Genomic DNA, 27,000 nt, shown 5'->3' with positions numbered 1-27,000 from the left:
ACTATGGCATTTATCATCCTTGGCTACCATCAGAGTGTCAGGATAGTAGCAACGAGACCAGAACACCATTAACTTTGAAGCAGAGCACTGACTGAACTGAAGTATTTTTGATTAAGCAGTTCATTAGAATTTGCCTAATCTAGGCATACCTGAACATCGCCAGTATCTTCAAAAATATCAAATTAATGGAAAGCTACACTTGTTTACTTAGTACCGGAACATTTTTTGACTTAGTGCTCACTTACCTGTTGGAAGCATGTACCTGAAACTCAGTTGTGTACTGCACCAAATTTTTGAACCAAAGAACAGGAGTGGGCCTTTCACCTCTTGAGCCTGTTTTGCCATCCATTGAGATCATGGCTGATCTGTGGTCAAACTCCATATACCTACCTTTGGCCCATATCCCATCATACCCTTGCTTAACAAAAAAAACTATCTCCGATTTAAAACTGACAACTAAGCTAGCATTCACTGTCGTTTCTGGGAATGATATCTAAACCTCTATCACTCTTTGTGTGTAGAAGTGGTTCCTAACATTTCTTCTGAATAATCAGATCCTTATTTTTAGACTATGCCCTTAGTTCTAGAACCTCCTCCAAGTGGAAGTAGTTTATGTTTATCTACACTATCTTTTCCTCTTATTATTTTGAAGACTTCAATCAGATCACCCCTTAACTTTCTAAATTCTAGAGAAAACAGGCCTAATTTGCATAATCTCTCTTCATAACTTAGCCCCAGAAATCAAGGTATCATTCTTGTAAACTTAGTGTTTTCCATTTCCAGGGCCAATATATCCTTTCAGTGGCTCAGATCTACTCCTAGGACTCCACATGGGTCTAACCAGTGTTTTGTATAGTTGCAGCACAGTCTTTATACACCAGTCCTCTCAGGGCCAGCATTCCATTAGCTGTCTTGATTATTTTAATTTAATTGACTAGAAAACTGAGAGCAGCATGTGCTCAAATTTTCAATTTTAGCAATGTGAATCTTGATCTTGCTCATTTTTGTTCAAAAAGAATTTTTAGAAATTTAGAGTATAATTTGTTTTAAAAATTCACTCTTGGGACAGGGGCATTGCTGACTGGTCAGCATTTACTGCCCATTTGTAGTGGCCCTTGAGAAGATGGTGATGAGCTACCTTCTGGAACTGCTGTAGTCCATTTAATGTAGATAGACCAAAATCCCTTTAGGGAAAGAATTCCAGGATTTTGACTCAGCGACAATGAAGGAATGGCAATATATTTCCAAGTCTCAGGATATGAGTGGCTTGGAGGGAACTTGCAGGGAGTAGTGTTCCCAGGTATCTGCTGCCCTTGTCCTTCTCAGTGCAAGTGTTTGTAAATTTGGAAGGTGCTGTCTCAGGAGCTTTGATGAATTTTAGCAGTGCATTTAGCAATGTATAAAATATAATCGTGCATAATATTTAAACCAATATATTTGCAAGAATTATTACATTGAATGGTCATTGTAATCTTGGAGAAATAACTGTGACAATAAACAGATGCTGTTTGTGCAAAAATACGATGTCAGAACAAAGAGTAAACCCAAAAACATCACACTAAAAATGAAACAAGAGAATGTTGTGTGTTTGGATGTTTGCCTTTTCAGGATCAGTGATATGATTTTGTTTCTTTTCGGGAGGTAATTCAAGTTTGATTTAAGCTGTGGTAATATCACCTGGACCAGATCTTGGTGGTTTCCAAGATAATGGAATGAGTAGAATTTTGGGTTAATTTATCGCAGCTGAAGCAAATATTTCATCCAACCAGTGTTACAATGGTCTTAAATTTGAAACAAAGGTATTTGATATAATGCCACGTCATACGCTTGGTAGCACATTTGGAGCCCATTAGCAGTATAGGTATGAGGTTGGCTGAGTGACAGGAAACCAGACAGTAGTAAACTGGTGATTTCTGGACTGGAAAAAGGAACATAAGGGAGTTCTTTAGGTATTGGCACTGACCAATGCTTTTCTTTAATATATATGACCTAGAACCAGGTGCAGAGAGCACAATTTGAAATTTTGCTGATAATGCAACACTTTAAAATATTGTGAACTGTGAGGCGGATGGTGCTGCACTTCAAGAGCACAAACGCAGTGGAATGGATTGACATATGATGGATTACATTTTATGTCTAAGGAGAGACGGCAAAAGAAAGGATATAATTTGAAAGGAAACAGGAACAGCCACCTGCAGGTGTTCACAAATTACTGAAGGAGGGGTTTATAAAATGAAGTGTGGAGTACACAAGTAAGGAAGTTATGTTGAACTTTTACAACACACTGTTTCAATCGCAACTGAGATGTTGTGTCCAATTCTCGGCATAGCATTTTGGAAGAAGGTGAGGGCTTTAGAGAAGATGCAAAAAAAAATTACTTGAATTACTCTAGAAAAGAAGGACTTCAATAACATGGATAGAATGGAAAAGCTTAGGGTTATTCTCCTAAGAGAAAAGAAGGTTGAGAGAGGGTATTTAAATCTGGAAGAATGTAGATATAAAAACCTACATCCCATTGGTGGAAGGTCTGGGAATCAAAGGACACCAATTTAAAGTTGAATGGTGAAGGAACAATGATAATGTGAAGAAAAACATTTTTACCCAGCAGATGGTTGGGGTGTAGAATGCGCTGGGGACAGATTTAATTGTAGCTTTCCAAAGGAAATTGGGCAAGCTCTAGAGGAGAGAATTTGCAGGGCAGTGGGGAAAGGTGAAGGAATGTGATTAACTAAATCACTGAGAGATGGTGCGGACACAAGAAGCTGGATAGTCACTCTCCGCAGTAGCCATCTGTTCTGTAAACTTTTAAATGTTCTATTTGAAAATATATTCTAAAAATGAACTGAAAAATATTGGACACCATCAGCTGACTCTCAAGTCAAGATGAATATCTAGTCAGAATTGCAGGTTTCTGCAGTGGGTTTTCATGTGACTGAACAGACTGAGTCTTGACCCACAGATCTTTGGACATACAGGGCAAGATAGCCCACAACATAGTGGTTTCTGGATTGCAGGATTTTATTCCTTTTACCTTTCTTCTCTACAGCTGGTTGACCTCATCATTAAGATGTTGTAATTCAAAATATGATGAAGTCTGATGGATAAGTAGTTGCTAATTTGGTAGCAAGCTTTTCCCAGTCATTAACATCAGTGCTGCCATACTTCAAGGAGAGTGTTAGAGTTCCTTTGAAGGGTTTTCTCTGTCCTCCCCTAGAATATGAGAATTTAGAACCAGGTCCTGGCTGGAGGCATGTTTCTCGGCCAATTGGACAATGTCCAAACCATTTGGATTTGGTTTTACCAGGGTTTTGTTTGAATGCTTGTGCAGCTGTCTTCAAGAAGAACACTAGTATTTGTTTGATGGTCCTCCCAATGTATCCAGAGAATAAAGCAGAGGTGTTATTGGTGGAATTTATCTAGAGTTTGGGTGTTGGTGATGCACAGAATTATCTTTAACGTAAATGAGAGGTGAAATACTTAGCTGACCAAGGTAGGCTGGTATAAGTTTTGCTTTAGCAACATGTAAGGATGGGCGACATCTCTGATATGACAGAACTGAAGAAATTGAGAGTCACTCATAAAACATCAGAGTGAGCAATGACACAGCTGTCACTTGCACGTTGTAAATCATATCAATGGTGGTCAGTTTAGTTTTGGCATGGAGGGGTCTGAGCTTTAGGAGATTTCCATCGAGCCAGTAGTTAATGCAACACAGAGCAGTTAATTGTTGAACTGAATAGCCACTTTCAGGTAGATTATAAATAGTATGGGGGCTATCTCTTTTTTTTTTACTTGATTTGGATTTGTAGACATCTGTTTCAGATCTTCCACTCAAACTTGCAGACCCATGATGATAAAGTAATTGCAGGATTATAATGAAGTTTCTTGAACATTTACATCTTTTGAAGCACAATCATAGCTTCCAGATTTACTGAATCAACTGCTTTTATCATGCTACTGAATGCAGCAAAAAGATAGTTGTTGTCATGGTGTTCTCAATGTTTTTCTTGAATTTGTCTATCAAATGATCACAAATTAAACACACTACTTATTATTCAAATGTGATTCACTTAGATTTGTTTTAACAGTGTAGTATTACTTATTTATTAATTAAATTTTTTAAAAATTTATCTTCTTTAATAGTAAATGGCACTTTGCACTATGAAGTAAGCTCTGATATAATTGGAGTTATCAGCCTGAAGGTGTGATGATATCGATTGAGGAAGGCACAAGTCTTGAGTAAATCACATGTTTAATGCCAAAATTTTATTTCATGAAGGAAATAAATACTTTAATGTGAACCAATGCCTTTCTGATCATTTATATTTAAGGTTGCATTACAGGATTTTTTTATACTGTTGACTGATTCAGGTAACTAGTGCAATTTACATTTTATGGTATTTCAGCATGTTGTATTTAGTCTCCATATAATCACTTCATTTTGTTTTCTGGCTCAAAGTTGTATCGAGGGAAAGGAAGGAGTTTTTTTGGGGTAAATTTGAACTTGCCTTTTTCCATCACCAGGGTGTAACGTCTTGCTGGGGTAGCATGCTGGTGGTCAAGCCCCATTATTCCCAGTGTTGCCACAAAAGTTAAAGATTCAATCAACCTACACAAGATTCTCAAACTTACTGTTTTTATAGACCCAGTTCAACACAAAGCATGGGGCCAGTACTTAACAAGAATTACTGTTTATTACAAATAAATAGATTCTAACTACAGGTAAACATCAATGAATTGTTGGTAAATAATTCTACAAGTTAATACACTAAGCTCCTTATATAACTTGCCTTCTCTCTCTCTCTCTCTCTCTCTCTCTCTCTCTGTCTCATACACACACTCTGAACCACATGTACATGTATATACACACACACACACACTTGCATACACTAGCTCATTATCGCACCGTAAAATTATCCTTTTGCTTGTCAGAACTTGCTGTTTATCCATCTTTTTCTCAAGGTGCTTTCATTCCCTAATAGGAAGCTTAGAAAAGCTTAGAGTGACTGGGTCACAAATTGCAAAGTCTGTGAGTTACTGACTAAAAGCCACAGTTTACAACAACTGGTGAGGAAAAAGAATCCTGGTTTTCTTCAGGTCTTCGATGTTTTATTATAGTGAGAAAGGCACCACATGCCCTTTCAGAGGTCTATTGGCTTCTGATGGTATTGTTCAGCTACCGAGGAATCAATCATTTTGTTGTTGGCAGGTATTTTTGTCATTGGTTTGTGGAGTTGTGACCAGTTTCCAATCAGTTACTTGGTAATTTCAGTATTGTACCCACTCTCTGCTGCCAGCCCATCTGCAACTAATCGGTTAAACAAAGATACCAATATAAGAACCACTTACAAGAAGTGTTGGCAATTTGCTTGTAAAAAGTGCAGAAATACTTATGTCTTTGGTTTTCAAAGCAGTCCATTTCTCATTTCAACCCACAATCTAAAATATAGGAGAAAATAAAAAGATGCAACCATTTCAAAGGCACATTTTCTGGAATTTAATCAGATGTGACAGTTTGATTTTTAGTAAGAGATTCTATTTTTGTGTTATTTTACTAACTGGTATGACTTTGTTGAGTAGTAATACATCATGCTGGCAGTAGAGGAAAATGTCCTGGTAAAGCTGGAAGTCAGTAAATGTTTGAATTTTGAAAGCATTACCTTTTCATGTGCTGTTTTGTGATTTCTCTTCATAGAATCTCAGGAACTTTCACAGCCCCAGCTCTGTGGGTACCACTGGGAATGATTGCTGTCAACGAGAACAGACCGTCTCACCGGGCTCAACTGCAGCAAAGACATGGACACCACACGTCTATGTTTCAACTCCCATGCCAGGCACAACCCCTGCCTGTAGTCCAGAACCACAGCATCATGGAGACTCAGAAAAACCCTCTACTAGCAAAGGGGCAACTGGCAGGGAGAACACTGAGGTGTTTGGGGTTGTGAAGCAAAGCTGGCCAAGTGAGAAGAATGATAAAGACTCCTGGAGGAGGGAAGACGCTGGACAAGATGTATTTCAGCTGGATGGTGAACTTGACATTGAGCAAATAGAAAACAACTAGCCTATCAGGTTCTAGGATGCATGAGCAGATGAGATCTATAAAATTGTGCACAGTTTGCTGCATTTTTTGTGTTCTTTTAAATAGTGTTCCAAGGGCATGTAAGTCGAACAACTTCACATCTCAGTATGTCTATACCTGAATATTCAATTTGCCAAAAGACAGTCAGACAGTCCTGCATCTGTTGGAGCAAACCCAAACAGGACTAGAGGTAGTTTGTTTTTAACTACTCATTATACACAGATATAATTGTCGGAGACATTGAGTTTGAAGGCACGCTCAAGAAAACGTGGCCCCTCTCTGTGTTTTTATCGAAGCTTACCGGTAGTAGTTTTATATCAAAACTGCTTCAAATGTAGTGTGAATGATCTTTGCCATTCTGATTTAGTAATTGACACTTTACCCAACATTCCCCCGGCCTCCCTACCCCACCCGAACAGATGCCAAATTTCCCAATCCGAAACTGTGATCTCAATGGACTGAAGCCACAAAAGCAATCTGTCACATGCTGCACGTTTGCAGACTGTTTTGTTTGTGTTTTATTTTGTTTCCTTGTACTTACCAACTTATTTTTAAAACTGCCCTAATGTTTAGCTTGCTTTTTTCTTGCAACTAAACTTTGGTATTGTCTTGCTGTGGTGAGCAAAGCAGAGCCATTTTAGTTTTGACTGCTGTCTTATGTTTCCCAGCATGTTTGTACTGCAATACTGAGATATTTTCCTCTGCAATGAGTGAAAATAAAATCAGGAGCAAAATATATTTCTGTGTTTACAGTGGGACTCAGTCGCTAACTCCTCCAGACAATGCACACTGGTGCAATGAGGCAATTGACTGCCTACCTTGCTGTAAAATTCTGATGTGTCTATACCCACTGGTATCTATAGAATGCCAGTTGCTGAGCTCTTAACCAATGGATGTTAGCAACCTGTCATGAAAGAAGGGCAGGGCAGGCAGTGAGAGATGGAAAAATCACTTTATATATAATCAGTGGATTTCAAAGTTATAAGAATTCTATCTTTTGAACCACAAATGGATGGAAGTTCACTAACTTCAGTGAAAACATGCAGAAACTTATGGACAGGTCTAAAATCCAGTTGTAAAGGAAACTATCCAGGATTCCTATCAGAATCGGAAGAATTGGCATCTCTGGCTTGGACAACACAAAATTCCCAATTATCAGTTTTGTGTGTGTGTCTACTGTAGACTCAGGGTGTCCATAAATGGACTTATGAACATTTTTTAAAGAACCCACAACTTTTCTTAATTTATATTAAACTTGTACAATACAGGACAAATGTTTTCTACTGCAAGGATTATTTTCTCATACTGCATGTAACAAATTATCTACAACCTCATTCTTTGCAATAAGTTTTTAACCAGAATTAGTTACACGGGAAGTTTAACAGTTAATATCAGTGCTGCTGGTTTCAGATAGAACTTCAGAAGGCTATTATTGTAAGTGAGCTGGGAATGAGATGGTGTACAGTGAGGTTACACTTCTAAAGTGTGACTGTCTTTGTCTTTGTTTGTTTATTACAATTTCTGGAATGTCAGGAATTCCAAGAAGAAATGCAAGGATGTCTATGAAAGTATTGACTATTTTAAAATTTTTTTTTCAAATGTAGACCAAGCAATATTTCTGTTGAGACAGTACTACCTGCATGTGTGAGAGAAACTGGTGGTAGCAAAATGTGTTATTTAATGTGAAAGGCCTTTCAGCTCATGGAATGCTATCTAGTATGTGATGACTCAGAATTGAGCCATGAAAGCCAGTGATTAATTGTAGTTTTTCCAACCATTATTTGCAGCGATAACGCAGCACTACATAACCTGTTTGCCTTACTGTACTTCAAAAGCTTACACAGTAAATGCTGCAGTTATATATGGCTAATCTGGACATTTCAACTTGATACTTAAGGGAAATTATGCTAGCAAATCTCGATGCATACTTTGTATGAAAAGACTGCTCATATACAGTGAATGCATGGGCTACAGTTGCTGAAATAAATTGGAGAACACTGCTGTATTTCAGAAAATTTGTATGCAATTCTTAACTAGAAGCAAGAAAGTCTTTGAAGATTTGAGGCAAATTCTAAATCAGTAAATCTGATTTCTATGATGAGACTATCTTCAGCAAAACTGTATCACTTCCTGTTGTTTTACATGGGCTGTTCTCAATTTTCAATAAAAAGAAACTGAAGCTAAATTTGTTTTCTTTCCTTATTATGCTGCCATTGTATGCTGTTCATTATTTGTGCATTTCACATTCCCTTCTTTCACTGGAATGGATTTGCCTGTCGCAGCAAACTGATGGAATTCAGCAACAATCACAGCGAGGACGATTGGACCCAGGGATGTGCATTAGGGAATGCAAATCAGAATCTGGGAGATTTAAACCACAGATAAGCAAACATTACAGAGTTGACTGGCAGGTGTTCTGATAGAATTAGCATGAATAGTGTTTGATAAAGCATGGGCGTGAATGGGGCATTTTCAGTTTGGTAGATAGTGAATGATGGAGTGCTGCAGGATTAGTGCTGGGACCCAAACTATTTTAGAGTCTATCACAATGACTTAGATCAAGAGACAGAGTAATATGCCTAACTTTTTGTTAATGGTACCAAACTAGATGGAAAGATGAGCAAAAGGGCAAATGCAGAGCTGCTACAAAGTTTATCAGCCAGTTTATTATGTGAACAAGAAGATGGCAGATGGTGTATATTATAGGTAACAAAGAGATTATCCAATCTAGTCATCAGGATAGAAAAGCAGAATAAATATTTAGGAGGTGTGAAATGTGCAAGTGTTGATGTTCAAGGAGCCTTGCAAGCGGTCAAAGAATGCAGGAAGTTAGCATACAGATGCAGCAAGCAACTAGGAATGCAAATGGCATGTTGGCTTTTATTGCGAGAGTACTGGAGGTCAGTGGGGGGAAAGAAAAGAAACCTTGCTATAATTGTACAGGGTTTTGGTGAACATTGGTCTCCACATTTAGGAAAGCCTATACTTGCCCCAGGGTCAATGCAGTGAAGGTTTATCAGGTTGGTCTCTGGGATGAGGGAAGTGGTTGTCCTATGATGCAGAGCAAATTGGGCATTTAGAAGAACAAGAGGCGATCTTATTGAAATGTACAAAATTCTGAGGGAGTTTGATAGATTAGATGCCAAGAGAGTTTTTCCACTGATCTGTGTATCAAAAACACAGGTGCAGTCTTAGGAAAAAGGGTTGATCGTTTAGGACTGAGGTATGGAGTAATTGCTTCACTCCAAAGGCCGATGAATCTTTGGAAATCTCTGCCCTAAAACGTCTGGAATCTCCATTATTGAATCATTTAAGGTTGGGATAGAAGAAATTCAATATGCAGGTGGACTGGGATAGTAGTGGATCTCAAGATAAGGAATTTGTGGAATGTCCACAAGATTTTCTTTTTGAGGCAGCTTGTGGTACGGCCCACTAAAGATCAGGCAATTCTGGATTTGGTGATGTGTAATGATGCAGACTTGATTTGGGAGTTGAAGGTGAAGGAACTCCTAGGAGGACAGTGACCATAATGTGATAGAACTTTCTCTACAGTTTGAGGGGGTGAAGTTGGAATCAAATGTAACATTATTACAACTGAGTGAAGGTAACTGCAAAAACATAGTGGAGGAGCTGGCCAGAGTTGCTAGGAAGGTGAGCCGAGCAGGGAAGATGGTGGAGTTTCTGGAGTATTTCAGGAACCACAGCAGAAATTCTTCCTAAGGCGAGGATGAGGTAACTGTGGCTGATGAGAGATTGGGGACAGCATAAAAACAAAAGAAGAAGCATGCAATGTGGTGAAGATTAATGGGAAGCCAGAGGACTGGGATGTCTTTAAAAACTGGCAGAGGAGAACTCAAAAAAGCAATAAGGGAGAAAATACAATGTGAGATTAAGCTACCTGGTAATGTAAAAGAAGATTGCAAGTGGTTTTTTTAGGTATCTAAAAGATAAGAGCATCAAAAGTGGACATTGGACTACTGGAATATGAGGCTGGAGAAGTAGTAATGGGAACGAAGAAATGGCAGAGTAATAGGGACTTTGCATTGGTTTTCAAAGTAAAAGACACCAGCAGCATACCAGAACCTCAAGAGAGCCAGGGACAAGGCAAGTATAGCAGTCATCACTAAGGGGAATGTACAGGGTGGGGGGTGCTGAAAGATCTGAAGGTGGATAAATCACCTAGACCAGACGGACTACACTGCAAAATTCTGAAGAAGATACTGAGGAGTTTGTAGAGGTAGTGGTGATCTGTCAGGAACCAGTGGAGTCTGGGAGGGTCCTAGAGTACAGGAAAATGGCTAATGTAGCATCCCTGTTTAAGAAATTATGGACGCAGAAGACAGGAAACGATAGCCTGATTTTGGTAAGATTTGAGAGCCCATGTTAAGGATGAAATTGTGGAATACTTGTAAGTGCATGCAAAAATAGGTCTGAGTCAGCACAGCTTCATCAAGGGAAGATCATGCCTGGAAAATATGTTAACAATCTTTGAGGGGGTAACAAACAAGTTAGACAAAAGTGTCCGTGGATGTGATCTAGTTGGATTTCCAGAAGGCCTTTAACAAGGTGCCACAAAGGAGCTGCTAAATAAGATAAGGAGCAAGGTACAGGGACTCCGAGATTATGTCTAGAAGGCCAGGGATGAGTTGAGAAATGTATCAACCATGATTAAATGCTGGAACAGCCTCAATGTGTCGAATAGCCTAATTCTGCTCCTATATTTAATTTTGGCCTCTCTGAATTAATCGCGTGATCATAAAGAGTAAATGGAACAGTGGAGTTAAAGCGCAGGATCAGCAATGATCGTCCTGAATGGCAGATTATGCCCAATATGCTGTAGGGTCTACTCTTATTCTTAATTCTTGACATGCTCAGTTGGTATTTTAGAGAATAAGTTGCCACGTTGAAGTAAGTATATACATGGGACTTGCCAGAAAGCCCAGGTTCAAGTCCCACCTACTTCAGAGGTGTGTCGTAGCATGTCTGAATAGCTTGATTTGAAACAAAATCTAAAAATAATAAACCAGTTCCTGGTTACACAGAGCAGCCAATTCATGCGTAATCAGAAAGTGTGCATAAATAAATGAGCAGAGCTTTTGTTCCTGACATATGGACACTTGCTATCTTTGTACTTCATGTGTAACTGGTATTATCATTTTGGCATCTGTGCTGCAGTAGAGAGATAACTAATACTTTAAAATCATGACACAATTGAAGGAGAGCAAATATGCATCATAAGTATTTTAGAAATATATTTGAGGTAGATTTAAACATGCAAAATATATCAAGCTCATGCAATGTTAACAACATTTTAAATAAATCCATAAAAGTGTTAGTTATTATTGTCTTTTTCTTTAGGCCCTACATACCTTAGATTATTTCTTAGCCAGCGAGTATGCCGATATCTTGTTGGAAGGTATTTCTCAATGCTCCTTTATCATGTAGATACCACTGATAGAATATTTTCATGGCCACTTCTGTGTTCTGATCCCATTTGAGCCAGTCATTGATCCTCTGTTGTCAACTGAAATGGGGTGAGCACTGAGGGAGGGCAGGTAGATTCCTAAAGTGGAATAAAAGCATAACAAGAAGACTTGAGATTTGGTGTGGTGGGTGTAGCTGTGGTTGATTTTGAGAAAACGAGTCTTCATATTGTGACCCCTCAGATGCATTATTATAATTTTGAAGATGCAGAGGCTTGGAACTAATAGGGCCATCTGAGTGGAAGGGGAAATCCCTCCAGAGTGTGGCCTTTCACCTTTTGGTCTTGTCATCACAGCATGAAGCCTGAAACTCCAATTATTCCCAACAACCCTGACTCTGAGGTCCATCCAGTCTGCCATGCAGAAGGAGAAATGGTCAAACTGGTGAATGGGGAATACTTGTGTTGTGTACTTCAAATCGAAGGGCTAGTCCGTTCATCTCTGAGTATCACTAGTTTTTCCCTCTGGGCAATGTCAGCAAATTCCCAGTAGTATTTACAATGGGTCTTTCCACTATTAGACCTTTAATTGGTCTAGGTGGCTAACCACTGTTGACTGGGGAGCACCTGCTACTGTTCTTCCCTTAGTGACCAAATCTTATGGAAAAAAAAGGGTCACGTAGGCCATCAGAATTGAAGGGGGTCATGCTGGTGACCAATTGAGCAGGCGGTTAAGGGGGATTTCTGATGGCTCTAAGAGTGTGGGGTTGCAGTGGGCCAAAGGAAGGTATATGGAGTTAGATCACAGATCAGCATTATCTCATTGAAGGGTGAAACAGGCTCGATGGGCTGATTGGCCTACTCCTATTCCCAAGGTTGTATGTTCCCATGTGAATTTGAAGTTACCAACCCTTACAACTTATAGAGTCACTACATTATCATATGTCTCACTACTGGCCACCCATACAGTTTGCAATCCTGCTCAAAACATTTGACTAAGACTCTCAGGCTATGTCGTTCACAGGCTGTTCTAGAAATAAACCAAATTAAAATGAAAGGAAGATTAGAAAAAACATATTTAAATGGACAAAACTGTGTTGCAGAAGGTGTCTTGGTACATGAATCACATAAAGAATTGGTGTACAGTTACAGCTGGTAATTGGGAAGACAATGGGACTGTTATTCATTGCGAGGGAAATGGAACATAAACGTCAAAGAGGTCTACAAGCACAGAAGATGGCCCATTAGCCCATTGAGTCTGCAATAGTCAAAAACAGCTATCTAACTATTCTAATTCCAGCACTTGGTCCACAACGTTTCAAGTGTGCATCCATATACTTCTTAAATGTTATGAAGGTCTCTGCTTCTACCACCTTACAGGCAGTGAGTTCCAGATTCCCACTATCCTCTGGGTGAAAATAAATTTCCTCACATCCCTCCAAACATTGTTCCCCTTCAATCTATCCCTGCTAGTCATTTAACCCTGCATCAAAGCTTTATCCTGTCTGTGCCTCTCATAACTTTATACATCTCAATCGTGTCCCCACTCAATCTCCTCTGCTCCAAGGAAAACAACCCCAGTCAATCCAATCTCTCTTTATACCTTAAGCTCTGCAGCCCAGGCAATATCCTGGTAAATCACCTCTGCACCTTTTCCACTGCAAGCACTTCCCTCCTATAATGTGGATTCCAGAACTGTACACTCTACTCTAGCTGTGGCCTAACCAACTGCTACCAAAATCCTCTGGACTGATTCCAAAGCATTTATATCCTGTTAGACCACAGTTGGAAAATGTGAGGACTGCAGATGCTAGAGATTAAAGTTGAGAGTGTGGTGCTGGAAAAGCACAGCAGGTCAGGCAGCATCCAATGAATAGGAGATTCCTGATGAAATGCTTATGCCGAAACATCGATTCTGTTGCTCCTCGGATGCTGCCTGACCTGTTGAGCTTTTTCAGCACCACAGTTGGAGTATTGTATACAGTTGTGGGTGCCAATTTAAAAGAAAGATGCAAACCCATTGGAGAGAGTGCTGAAGTTAGTTACTAGATTAGTTCCAGGTTATCCTCAGCTATGAGGAAATCTTAAAGATGTTGGGAATGTTCTCCTTGGAGAGAAGAAGGCTAAGAGGAGATCTGGTTGTGGTTTTCAAAATAATGAATGGGCCAAGTAGAGTAGACAGCATGAATTTGTTTCTGCTTGTAAAAGAAACAAAAATGTAATGCATAGATTTAAAGTAATGTGAGAAAAATCTTTTACACATGGTGATTATTAGGCCATGGATTACACTGCCTGGAAATACAGTGGAGGCAGGTTCTATTGAAGAATTCAGGAGAACATTAGAATTTTAAAAATAGAAATAGTGTGCAGGGAAATGGGGAAAAGGGAGGAGATTGGCGCTACATAATCGGGCTGGGGCAGGCATGATTGGCTAAATGGCCTCCTGCTGCATCATTAGTAATTCTGGGGTCCTTCCTTAAATAAGGAGACTCAAACTGCACACAATATTTGAGATGGGGAATAGAATATGAGTACAAAGAGGTGATTCTGAACCCACTCTTGGATGCCACTTGGGCCTTTGACCCAAAATGGCGGAAGAGGAGGTGGAGGACGACGCTTCAGACAGAGCTCATCTGCTCCATCTATTTCCTTTTCATTCTTTCTCTTTTTCACTTTTTTTTTACAATCTCTTTTATTTCTTCTCCCAGCCTCTGACTCCTAGCTCCCGACTCCCAGCATCGGACTCAGACAGGTGATCTCTCGGTCTGGTGTGGTGGTCTCTCAGTAGCTCAATGTGGTTGTCTCTTTGCCCCACATGGTGGTCTTTCACTGGTACATGTAATCTCTCAGTCTGGTATGGCCATCTCTCAGTCGCTCAGTATGGTGGTCTCTTGGCCCCGCATGGCGGTCTTTCAGTGGTACATCGTGGTCTCTCGGCACTGTGTGGCCTCAGTATGGAGTTCCAGCCTCGAGGTGATTCCTCGAAGTGTTGTCCTATTGTGGGTAAGCATTTAAGAAAGACTGTAATGTTTGACCATTCAGTTTTATTCATTTATTACTGACTTAAAACTAAGAAGATCTGCAACATGTAACTTTTGAACTTATTTTGTATATTTTATAGAACATAAGAAATAGGAGCTGGAGTCGGCCATCTGGCCTGTTGACCTGCTCTGACATTCGATAAGGTCACAGCTGATCTTTTGTGGACTCAACTCCACTTACCTGCCCGCTCACCATAACCCTTAACTCCTTTACTGTTCAAAAATCTATCTTTGTCTTAAAAACATTCAATGAGGAAACCTCAACTGCTTCACTGGGCAGGGAATTCCACAGATTCACAACCCTTTGGTGAAGAGGTTCCTCCTCAACTCATGCCTAATTCTGCTCCTGCTTATTTTGAGGCTACGCCCCCTAGTTTTAGTTTCACCCACCATGGAAACAGCCTCCCTGCTTCTATCTTATCTTTTCCATTCATAATTTTCTACGTTTTTACAAGATCCTCCCTCATTCTTCTGAATTCGAATGAGTATATTCTGTCTGCTCGTTCTCTCCCCATTGAATCCCTACAGTGTACAGGCCACTTGGCCCAACAAGTCCACACCGACCATTCGAAGATTATCCCACCCAGACCTGGTGCCCTACCATATTATTTTACATTTCCTATGACTAATGCACCTAACCTACACATCCCTGAACACAGTGAGCAATTTAGCATGGCCAATTCACCTAACCTGCTGTGAGGAAACCGGAGGACCAGCTATCCTTAGTAGTCACACACACAGACGACAAGCAACATGAATTCGACTGGGACAACATTACCATTATAGGGCGAGCCAAACAGAGAACAGCCAGGGAATTCCTAGAGGCATGGCACTCATCCACAGACTCTATCAACAAATACATCGACCTGGACCCAATATACCGGCCACTACAGCGGACAGCTCGAACTGACAACTGGAAGCGGCAGAGACAGGCCACTATAAATACCGGAGGAAACAGCACAGAAGCGCTTCACAGGAGGCTCCCAAGCACTGAGGATGTCACCTAGACAGGGGACGAAACGTTTGCAAGACAAATTCCCAGCTCGGCGAACAGAACCACAACAACGAGCACCCGAGCTACAAATCTTCTCCCAAACTTTGAACTTGTTTTTAAGATTCTGCACCTAGGCACTTGTACTTAAGATGGCACCTTGCATGGCAAAATTGTACATTTTTCACTATATGCCTATACTTTTGTACTTGAGTACATGTGACAATATAATCAAAATTATAGGAAGGATGTAAACACATGTGGAGGAATTGCACATCGGAGGGAGTACAAAAATATTTTTCAAGAACTGCGCCAAGCATGTGAAACTTTAGTTAGGGATAGATTGGAGAGATTGGCACTATTCTCCTTGAAATAGTGTAAGGTTGTTGGAAGGTTTTGAACCATGGAGGGACTGGGTACAATAGATAGGGAGAAGCTGTTCCCACTCATAACAGGAACGAGAATGAGACAGTACAGAATGAGACAGCACAGTGAAGCAGCGTTGAATGAGACATTACAGTGAAGCAGCACAGAACGAGACAGCACAGTGAGGCGGTACAGAGTGAGATAGAACAGCGAGGTAGCACGGAGTGAGCGCACAGAGCGAGACAGCACAGTGAGGCATCACAGAGTGAGACAGCACAAGTTTGAAGTGATTTGCAAAAAAAAAAATTCAGTATGAGGAGGAAAGTATGAGATTTTTCACAGTTACTCAGGAGTTGGCCTACATCCTTTTAATAGTCTAACCTTTCTTGAGTAAGTATTTCACTTAATTCCATAGGAACTATTTAAAGTATCCAAGTTTCATTGATTTTCAGAAAGTTCCAGGTGTGCAGGAATTGCCTACAGGAAAATTCATTTCCCAGACAATTTCTTTGGAGAAAGCTAGGAAGGGGATTCTGCATGTTCTCTATGTGCATCGCCGATCTTCGCTCACAAAACAACTGTGTGGCCAGTGGAAAATCTGACTCAAGATGTCTCCCATTTAAGATGGAGATAAGAATTTTTTTCTCTCAAGAAAGTTTCTCGCCTGCAGAATTTGTGTTCCCAGCCAGCAGTGGAAGCTAGGTCCTTGAATATTTTAAATAGATTCTTGATTGTCAAATGATGGGAGTAAATAGAAAATGGAGTTGAGGCCACAATCAGCTATATTTTTATTCATTTTTGGGATGTGAGTGTTGCTGGCTAGGCCAGCATTTGTTGCCCATCCCTAATTGTCCAGAAGGCTATTAAGAGTCAACCACATTGCTGTGGGTCTGGAGTTAGCCATGATCTTATCAAATAGTGGAGGAGCTCATTAAGCTGAATGGTCTACTCCTGCTAATTTATGTATTCATATACACAGGAAAAACTCAAAATAAGAGAAAATAGCATAAAATACAGATGGGAATGTTTACCTCAGACTTGTCTGCTCCCACTATCACCTTCAATAAGGCTTCCATGGACAAGAACGATTCCAACCATTTTGCCTTTGAGCTGACTTACCTCCAGTTCTCTCTCAAAACTTTCATCTGAAAGAGTCTCTTTGCTCTGCTTTATGATTAGCTTGAGTAATGTGTCTGAACTTGAGCATATGTGTTTCAGGTCTTCTGAGTGAAGCAGCAGCAGAGAGTTTCAATGTCTGGAGTAGACAGCCCCAGTGTGATTGTAAAGTGCAAGCATCCATGTTATAAATAATTCCACTTCTATTAGGTATTTAGACAGTCACTGTTTGAGTGCTGCAGCGTTTTGGTTTGTGTCAAGAATAATGACTGGAGCCCCACACTGAAATTACAAGGTTCTTTCTTCGACAAAGATGTATTACAATCTCTGTAGACATGATGTGGAGGTGCAGTTGGTAGACTGGGGTGGTCAAAGTTAAAAATCTCACAACACCAGGTTATAGTCCAACAGGTTTCAGCGTCCTGCTGATAGTACTTCCAAATAAGCTTGTTGAACTATAACTTGGTGTTGTGTGATTTTTAATCTCTGTAGACACCAATAGTTCTTTGAAAGCATCAAACTTTCAGTTAACGTGGCTGTAAAAGATACATGTTGTTGAACATTTTCATCTTCACCGGATCTGATTCAAGAATACGAATTTCAAAAAGAGCAACAATATACGCTGCATGAGTAAAGGGTGTTAATTGGTTGACAAGAGAACTCAGACCAACACAATTTGGACTTTAACCTGACAAAAGAACTCTGCTTCATGAGGTGTTGAATGTACCGGGGAAAGTCACCCCCCAAACTTTTATTAAACTTCAAAAAACGGCCAGTCGTTTAGACATTGCCATGAGGAATGCACAAGGGAGCAGGTGTCCACCATCCTTTTATTTAATTGAAAAAGGCACAGTGCTGGACATGAGTTGTACTTAACCTTCCATTTACTGTAAATGGAACAACTTAGGACATGCTTCTAGACTAACCCACATGTGAAAAGCTCTTCAGCAAACCTTCTGATAGTAATGCCACCAGACCCCTGTCCTTTAAAAAAGTGCCAAATTCAGACAGGATCCCAAGAGAATTTTCCAGATCTTGAGGATCTCAGCAAGTTGTCAAACGCATACAATGATATTACAGAATGTGGAATAAACACATCAATCCAGCAGGAGTTCAAGCCTGACACAATTCACATGTATAAAGAAGAAGGATAAAAATCTGTTGCGACACCCACAGAGAAATTTTGTTGTTTGTGTTAGCAGATTCTAGCAAACTTCCTACTCAACAGAATGGTAAACCACATAGTAGAATATGTATTGCCAGAAAGTCAATTCGGGTTCAGGAAACACAAAGGCACTTGTGACGTGACTATCACCCTTTGGCAAATACAAGTGAAAATTAGCAAACAACAACTGGAACTCTTCTATGCCTTTGTTGGCTGGTGAAGGTCTCATGGAAAGGCTTGGCTAAACTTGGATATTCTGATAAAACTGTAAATTTAATATTGCAGTTCATGATGGATTGATGACCAGAATCATTGACTGGTAAATACATTGCTACCTTTAGTGTAACAAGTGGTGTGAAGCCAGTGTATATCATGGCCCCTCTGCTCTCCAGTATATTCTTTGTTGTCATATATTCTAGGATATGTGATGGAAACAATGATGCAATATATATTTCAATTCCTAAACAGGTATCAATCCATTCAATCAGAACGACTACAATCCTTGGCTAAGATATTAGAAATAATGATAATATGAATTACTGTTTGCTGATGACTGTGCGTCTGCATCACTCTCTAATTAGAGTCTTTAATGGATTATGGATTGTATTTCAAAAGCATTGATCACTAACGGTTAACCCTCAGCTTAGGGAAGAATAAGATCCTCCACCAACTAAACCCCACTTGCTAGACCCATGAACAACACAAACCTGATGGCTATAAATAACTTGCCCTATCAAGAGGCATAATCTTCGTGTGTTTGCATTGAAAGTAAGTTTGTGAATAGAATCCAGAGCAAGATCTGTATTTTCTGCACCATTTCTAAATCCATGTTCCTAAAATTTTGATGCATTTACTGCTCTGTAAATAAAGTTCAAAGGGAGATGAAAATGATAAATTCTATTGATGGAAATTGAACATATAACAAAACTACCTCAATATTCTATAAAAAGTCCAAAGTCAAATTATAGCAATTCCTCATTTTCCTTCTAATTTGATATTTTCTTTCTTATTAATTATTTTCTTTTCATTGTTTCTACTTTCATTTCTACTGTTTCAGTATTAGTTTCTTCCTCTTTTTATTATCCTGTTTTGGTTCCTCTTTCAGTCAATAATATTTACTCTGACCTCACTGTTTATGAGTTTTTCTCTAATACCTGACATTTTAGGAACAAAATCTATTTTATATCTGTATTTGCACTTTCTCTACCTAATAGTAACTTCCCCCTATTGTCCTCCCTCCCTTTCTACTCGCTCTGCTGACTGAGTACAATAAGTGGGAAAGATGGTTCTCAATATGTAATCCATGTAACATGTAGCACAAGGAGTTGAGTTCTTATTGAGTCATGTATCTGAAGGTTTATCCACAACTAACTGAACACACAGAAATGCATACATTTACATATACAATCTGGGCTATATGCTTACTTAGAGTATGATTACATTATATATGTGGTTGTCAGGCTGATAAACCCATTGATTAATTGGCTGCCTAGCTGTCTGTCTAAACTGATGCTGCTTGTTTAAGTGTACAGGGAGTAGGATGGAGACCTTTTTTATGCTAGAGCATCACATATCATGATTTCACTGTCTTAAAGGTGTAGTGCCTTTCTGAGATAGGTTTTAAAAAATGGAAAAAAATGATCTTATTCTTCTGTATACATGCTTTTTCAATGCTGCCTGAAATAAATAATAAGGTCATTCATTTGGGATGCATTGGTATACATACTAAGTTCATTGTTGGTTATATGAAGAAGGAAGTTAAAGCTTTGCACATTTTGAACACTGGCAGTACAATAACATGTGGGAATGACAGGGGCTGTGCTCCTTGTCACCTTCCCTTCCTAATGCTAAGCCATACCTTGCCTCTGCCTTGACTCTGGACAGGCAAATGAGCCTCAGAATACTGCGGAAGACTAGAACTGCATAAAGAGGACAAAGACCTTGTGTAACTAGTCCCTATTCTCTTCTTCCTCAGCTTTTCACTCAGTGGATTAATGACCACTGAGGATAAAGACCATGAAGACAAGCCCCACAGATTTATGCATCTGAAATGGACATCTATATGATGGCACATTGTGGCCACTATTCCAAATCTCTGAATCTGGAGTGTCAGCCGTTAGGTTGAAGATTGTGATTTATGAGATGAAGGAATGCAAGGAGCCTTTGTAGTCCAAAATATTCAGAAGCCCGGCTGGAAGCACTGTACCCTGTGTAAATGAAGAGGAAGTATTGATATTAAATGTATGGTTAAGTTGATGATTTCTTCATGAATATTTTTCAGACCTTTTTAAGATCAGTTTGAACTGACATACACTGATAACTTCGAATTTTGGGGTAACTAAATTTATTAAAAGTAATTCGCAACTGAATATCAGGTTCAGTAATTGTTTTCAATTTTCTGCTTTTTTGGGGCTGTAATTTCTTCTACTTTCCTTCAGTTTTTTAATGCACAAACAAGTCTTGAAAACTTCTGAAAAAGGCTGTGATGTTAACATGGTTTAAAGCTGACTTTAGAGGTCCCTAAATATGCTTTTCATTGTGGCAATTTTTTTGGGCAGCACAGTAACACAGTGGTTAGCACTGTTGAGTCACAGCGCCAGAGACCTGGGTTCAATTCCCGCCTCAGGCGACTGTGTGGAGTTTGCACATTCTCCCTGTGTCTGCGTGGGTTTCCTCCCACAGTCCAAAAAATGTGCAGGTTAGGTGAATTGGCCATGCTAAATTGCCTGTAGTGTTAGGTGAAGGGGTATATGTAGGGGAATGGGTCTGGGTTGCACTTCGGAGGGTTGGTGTGGACTTGTTGGGCCGAAGGGCCTGTTTTCACACTGTAAGTAATCTTAAAAAAAATTACTTTGAGGGTAACATAATAGAATAAGTGACACAACTGTTTTTGTTGGAAATTCATCAATGTTGTCACAAAAGCCAATGAGAAATGTAGTTAAGTGAATTATTCTGAGTTCTGATTTGTTGAAATAACAGTGGTATTTGGGGTTAGTAAGACACAGTTTCTGATTTAAGCCAGTGGCCTATGGTCCTGCAAAGGGTCAGCTTGATATCAGCGGTTGCACACAAACAGAAAAAAATGCCTTCTAATCACATAAATTATTCCCAATAATTTTAGTTACTTTTTCTCTCTGATCAGGTTGCTCTTCCCCTGAAATTATGTCTGATTTTGTGTGAGAATGAGCAGGACATTTTTTTCCAGCTTTCAGTTTCTGCTCTATGACCAGGAGGAAATGTTTTGGCTCCATTAAGCATTTGGCCAGCAGGCCAGGTGAGCAATAAACTAACTCTGTGGGGAATTATAAGGGCACTTCTATTTTGCCATTTAACAGTACAGCATATAGTAACACACAGAGATACAGCACCTTGAGACTATTGATGACCCTAAACTGCCACGTTTACAACTATTGAGATTTATCTAAAAAGAAGCAAAAAAGATCTCTGATCATTTTTTATTTTTAAAATTGCCACTGATGCCAAGTACAGGTCAGATTACTTCTGTAAGGCAGACTGGACAATGATTAATGTGCTTTGGTAAAAGTCTGCTTTTTCTCAATGTGCATTATCCTGTTTCAGACCAATGGGGGCACTTTCTGAGATGTGTGAGCGAATTAGTTACCTGATTATGACATCATTAGCTTAAAAGAAACAGCTCTATTACTTCAGATTGCCATGGGGATGAACAACCATGAAGCAATGGGTCAATACAAAGTTCGTTACATTGAGAGGATCTATGTTTCTGTTTGGCAGTTGAGAGCACACTGAGAATTTGTAAGGGAGGTAACAAGCAAGATGGGACAGTCTTTTGTATGGTAGTTCAGACTGGATCCTTGTGTTGCAGGAGGTGTCTGAAAGTTGGCCATAGACTGTGTTTGTGTGTCTGATAAATAATTGGAAAAGATAAAGAATTAACAACAGGAAAGGCAAGGAACTATGATTGGACAAGACACATTATTGCCATTTCAATGTTGCTAGAGTTCATCAGACGGTTTAAAGGGAGCAGAGAAGGAAGACTTTAGGCATTATGTGCCATCTAGACTATCGTGACCCAAGTGAAGGAGGGTTCATAGATTTGCATCCTGTTGCGGTTAACCATGTTTGGGGACTTTGTATGGAAACACATTCTAATTAAAGTGATTCAGGGTTGAAACAATTCAGTGGGAAGTGAGATATAGCAGAAGTTGACTTGTATTGACAATATAAAGTTACATTTAGCTCTTTAATCAAAATATTCTTCTGTTACTTAATGATTGATGTTGATTCATTTGTTACAATAAAAATTCTTAAAAGTGAAATATTTTCCAGTGGTTTTCTTTCTTTCGATGTCATAGGATTTCATCCTATTAAAAAAGTTTGCAATCTCTCAGCATCATAACAATTGTTAATATAAGCTAAAAGTATTAGAAGAAAAGTTTTAAGTTATATACTGGTTAGGTGGTCTTTGATACAAATAGGTTTTCATTTAATTGTATTCAACAGTACAGTTTCTAAATGTCAGCTACTTAAAGGTTAACTTGAGAGCAACCTCTGTCCTTCCATGCAAAGAAAGCAGTTAGAGACAAAATATTTATTTTACACTAACTGCAGGATTTAACCTTGATCTTTCCATCATTAAATGGATATCTATCATAGATAGAGAACATGATATTACCCATTTTTCAGTTAACCAAAGGAAAACTCTGGTTTGCAGTATCACCCTCAATTGTCCAAAAAAAATAGACGACAGATAACTTTGGAATATATTGTAGGCATAACTTTTTTTTTGTTTCTAGTGTCTGGTTCAGAGTTCTGCAGCTTTAAGTCTTTTCTGTATGAATTCATTGGACAAAATCTTACCTGATACATCATCATTCTTTAACCTCAGGTAATCATTTTGCAATTGTGTAACCCATATGTTAATGAAATGTCATTGTGTATTGCTTCTTCTGGAAATACACTGTAATCTAGATCAATTTTTGGAGGAAAATGGAAAGGGAAAGTTGGAATTTTTATCCAAAGTCCAGCAGTCAAATACTGTATGCATAAAAAAAATTCAGTCTTTCTGAGGTTTGTAATCTTTTTGCTAACTATGCCTCAAAAATCCTTATTTATAGGGATCACGCAATGAGTGGTTGAGGTGCATAGAAGGATAACATATTTGACTCCAGGTTTGTGCTGAGTTAGCTGATCTTAGCCAGCATGTGGCTGCAGGCCTCAGCACCCCAAGTTGAACTAGTCAGAGTTTCTGTTCACGATAGTATGCAGCGATTCCATTTGTAGGTGAATCTTGATGGGACAAAGAGGTTGATGTGCAATACCTTTTGCAGTTGCTCAGCTAGCCAATGCTCCCCAGTCACAGAATCAGGATCTTCAGCAGCAGAAAGAAAAGCAGTATAGAAAACTTGTGAGCAGAACTGAAAAGCAAACAGCTGTTCATTTGTGCAAACAACAGATGATGTTTTAACACTGGATGCTGTCTAAAGATAGAAGTTGCTTACTGTACCCAGCTTAGATTGCAATCACTTGACATTTCCAACCCAACACATGGTTCTGTGGTTACAACTAACCCACAACCTCTCACTTACATAGGCTTCTGTTATAACACAGAATTTCCGCTCGTTTACATCAGGATTATTGGTTCAAATGGGACAGAAACTGCGAAACCAGAGCACAACCTCATGAATTTGAAACATAAGTGACATAGCTTAAAAGTGTGTTGCTAGAAAAGCGCAGCAGGTCAGGCAGCATCAAAGGAACAGGAGAATCGACGTTTTGGGCATAAGCCCTTCCTCAGGAATGAGGCCGGTGTGCCAAGCAGGCTAAGATAAAAGGTAGGAAGGAGGGACTTGGGGGAGAAGCGTTGGGAATATGATAGGTCAAAGGAGGTTAAGGTGAGGGTGATAGGCCGGAGAGGGGGTGGGATGGAGAGGTTGGGAAGAAGATTGCAGGTCAAGAAGGCGGTGCTGAGTCTGAGGGTTGGGACTGAGATAAGGTGGGGAGAGGGGAAATGAGGAAACTGGAGAAATCTGCATTCATCCCTTGTGGTTGGAGGGTTCCTAGGTGGAAGATGAGGCACTCTTCCTCCAGGTGTCGTGTGGCCATGGTCTGGCGATGGAGGAGGCCAAGGACCTGTATGTCCTTGGTGGAATGGGAGGGGGAGTTAAAGTGTTCAGCCACAGGGTGGTTGGGTTGGTTGGTGCGGTTGTCCCAGAGGTGTTCTCTGAAATGTTCCGCAAGTAGGCGGCCTGTCTCCCCAATGTATAGGAGGCCACATCGGGTGCAGCGGATGCAGTAAATGATGTGTGTGGAGGTGCAGGTGAATATCTGAATATCTGACAGATATGGAAGGATCCCTTGGGGCCTTGGAGGGAAGTGGGGGGGGGGGCGGTGTGGGCGCAAGTTTTGCATTTCTTGCAGTTGCAGGGGAAGGTGCCGGGAGTGGAGGTTGGGTTGGTGGGGGGTGTAGATCTGACGAGGGAGTCAGAGGGAGTGGTCTTTCCGGAACGCTGATAGGGGTGGGGAGGGAAATATATCCTTGGTGGTGGGGTCTGTTTGGAGGTGGCGGAAATGACGAAGGATGAGTTTGGAGGTGGTGGAAATTTTCTCAGTCCCGACCCTCAGACTCAGCACCACCTTCTTGACCTGCAATCTTCTTCCCAACCTCTCCACCCCCACCCCCTCTCCGGCCTATCACCCTCACCTTCACGTCCTTCCACCTATTGTATTCCCAACGCCCCTCCCCCAAGTCCCTCCTCCCTACCTTTTATCTTAGCCTGCTTGGCACACCCTCCTCATCCCTGAGGAAGGGCTTATGCCCAAAACATCGATTCTTCTGTTCCTTTGATGCTGCCTGACCTGCTGCGCTTTTCCAGCAACACCTTTTTTAGCTCTGATCTCCAGCATCTGCAGTCTTCACTTTCTCCTACATAAGTGACGTATCCAAAACCACTTAATGTTTGTGTTTCCCATGATGTTTTATGCTGGTTCAATATTCAATTTGCCCAAATCAGGCCCCAAACAGAACTGTCCCAGTTCGAAACACTCATTTCCCATCAATTTTTCCCGATTTGGGATGGGCCTTCCAATTGGGTTCGACTTCTTGGGTAAACCCATTTAACAAAAGAAATGAAATATTTAATCTAATAATGAACTTACTTATGCACAAGAATGAAACTACTTACATTTTTGAATAAATCAATCTATATTAATAAAACTGCATGAGGTGATCTCTCAAGCCATCAAAATACATCACTATACATAAAGAATAAAAAGGATTGCCTTCTATTATTCTGTTTGACCATTCTCGGCTATTGAAGACAGTACGTTTGTGGTTGTACCAATGAGTATTAAGAGAAATTTGAACTGTAACTTAAGCAGCTCAATTTCCAGGGTATTTTGAGCACAATTTGTCAACTGCACATTAAGTAGCAACTGCTACCTCTATTTGTTTCTCAGTCACAAAGAGTTGTCTTGTGCTGTGACACAGTTTCAAAGCAGACAAAGAGAAGAAAAAATAGTTTTTGGGTGGTGAGAGGCAGATTTGTTTCCGAGTTAAGCCCAGAAATTCATCAACACACAGAGAAATTGCTGGAAAAGCTTAGCAGGTGTGGCAGCATCTCTGGAGAGAAATCAGAGTGAACGTTTTGGGTCAAGTGACCCTTCCACAGAACTATAGATTCTTCACATTGTTTTAAGATTGAAATTAAGCTCCATCAATCTTATAATTAATATTTCATCCCTTATTTATAAAACATTGATATTGTTATGTAAATGGAAGAATTGCAGTGATCAGCCAGCTTTGCACAACTGACTGGAACATTAACCTACAAAAAGTAATTGTTGAAACAGAACGTGCACATCCGTGGGTAGATTTATTTCCCAAAAGGTAATGGTTTTAGAAGTCTGGGGCATCAGTTTGAATCTGGATCTGTTCTGGTGTTGGGTATCAGATGTGACCACTAGAAATCAGGTCGGACACTCATAACATCGTGTGGTCATGCTCTATGGTTGGTATTTGTTTTTAAATGACTTGGAGGTGTCGGTCTTGGACTGGGGTGGACAAAGTTGAAAATCACAAAACACCAGGTTATAAATAGTCCAATAGGCTTATTTGGAAGTGCTAGCTTTCGGAACACTGCCCCTGATGAGGGAAAGCTAGTGCTTCCGAATAAACCAATTGGACTGTAACCTGGTGTTGGGTGGTTTTTAAATTATTCCATCAAGCGCCGCTGATTTTCAGATCCCTGCAGACCCAATCTTTACCAGCACAGGTAGCTGTTCAAGCTGGAGTTCCTGTCTGAGTTTAGCAGATTGTCTTCCAGAGAGATATCCCGCCAGTGCTAAATGGAAAACACTGCGGAATGTAAAAGGCGCTAAATGAAGAGGACATGTTTTGCTGTGCTTCTGGATAGGCAGCTGTTGTGAGTCATCTTGTCTCCCCTTACATACTGCCTGGCCCCATAGCCAGATGTTGAAAATGAAAACAGTAAAACAGAAACCAGTTTGAGACAAAAAAAATTGAAAAACAGGAACAGAGGCAAAGAAAATAAGAGAAACAAAAAAAAAATCATTCTCTAACATTCCAATGGCTGATGGAAAGCTGTCATTAAATCCTTTTATAAGATATTTTAGAACAAAAGATATAACAAGTTCATCAGAACCTCACATGAATGGGGATGATTGGGTTAAATTCCACTCTTTTAAAAAAAAACAATTTCGCATATTTATACTTATTAGAGGAGCCAATAAATCTCATCATCCTGAAACTATTTTCCCAGTTTCGAGACTGTAGCAGTGTTCTGCGGTGGTGGAAATGCACTGAGAAGCCACACAGCAGTC

The 27,000-nt window shown here is 39.9% G+C and overlaps 1 protein-coding gene across 8 annotated transcripts in view; it reads left to right on the top strand.

Moving 5' to 3' along the window:
• Window positions 1-8,253, top strand: part of fam53b (family with sequence similarity 53 member B) — a 160,694-nt gene extending 152,441 nt beyond the window's left edge. For all 8 annotated transcript variants that reach the window (XM_072557536.1, XM_072557538.1, XM_072557534.1 and 5 more), the window contains one exon: window positions 5,696-8,253. In XM_072557536.1, coding sequence (XP_072413637.1) covers window positions 5,696-6,061 — 366 coding nt within the window. In that variant the 3' untranslated portion in view covers window positions 6,062-8,253. The remainder of the gene's footprint in view (window positions 1-5,695) is intronic.
• Window positions 8,254-27,000: the final 18,747 nt, after the last annotated feature.

This window comes from Chiloscyllium punctatum, chromosome 38 (genome assembly GCF_047496795.1).
Source record: "Chiloscyllium punctatum isolate Juve2018m chromosome 38, sChiPun1.3, whole genome shotgun sequence".
Lineage (NCBI taxonomy): Eukaryota > Metazoa > Chordata > Chondrichthyes > Orectolobiformes > Hemiscylliidae > Chiloscyllium > Chiloscyllium punctatum.
The sequence above is the reverse complement of the archived record's forward strand: the minus strand, read 5'-3'. Positions and strand labels throughout refer to the sequence as shown.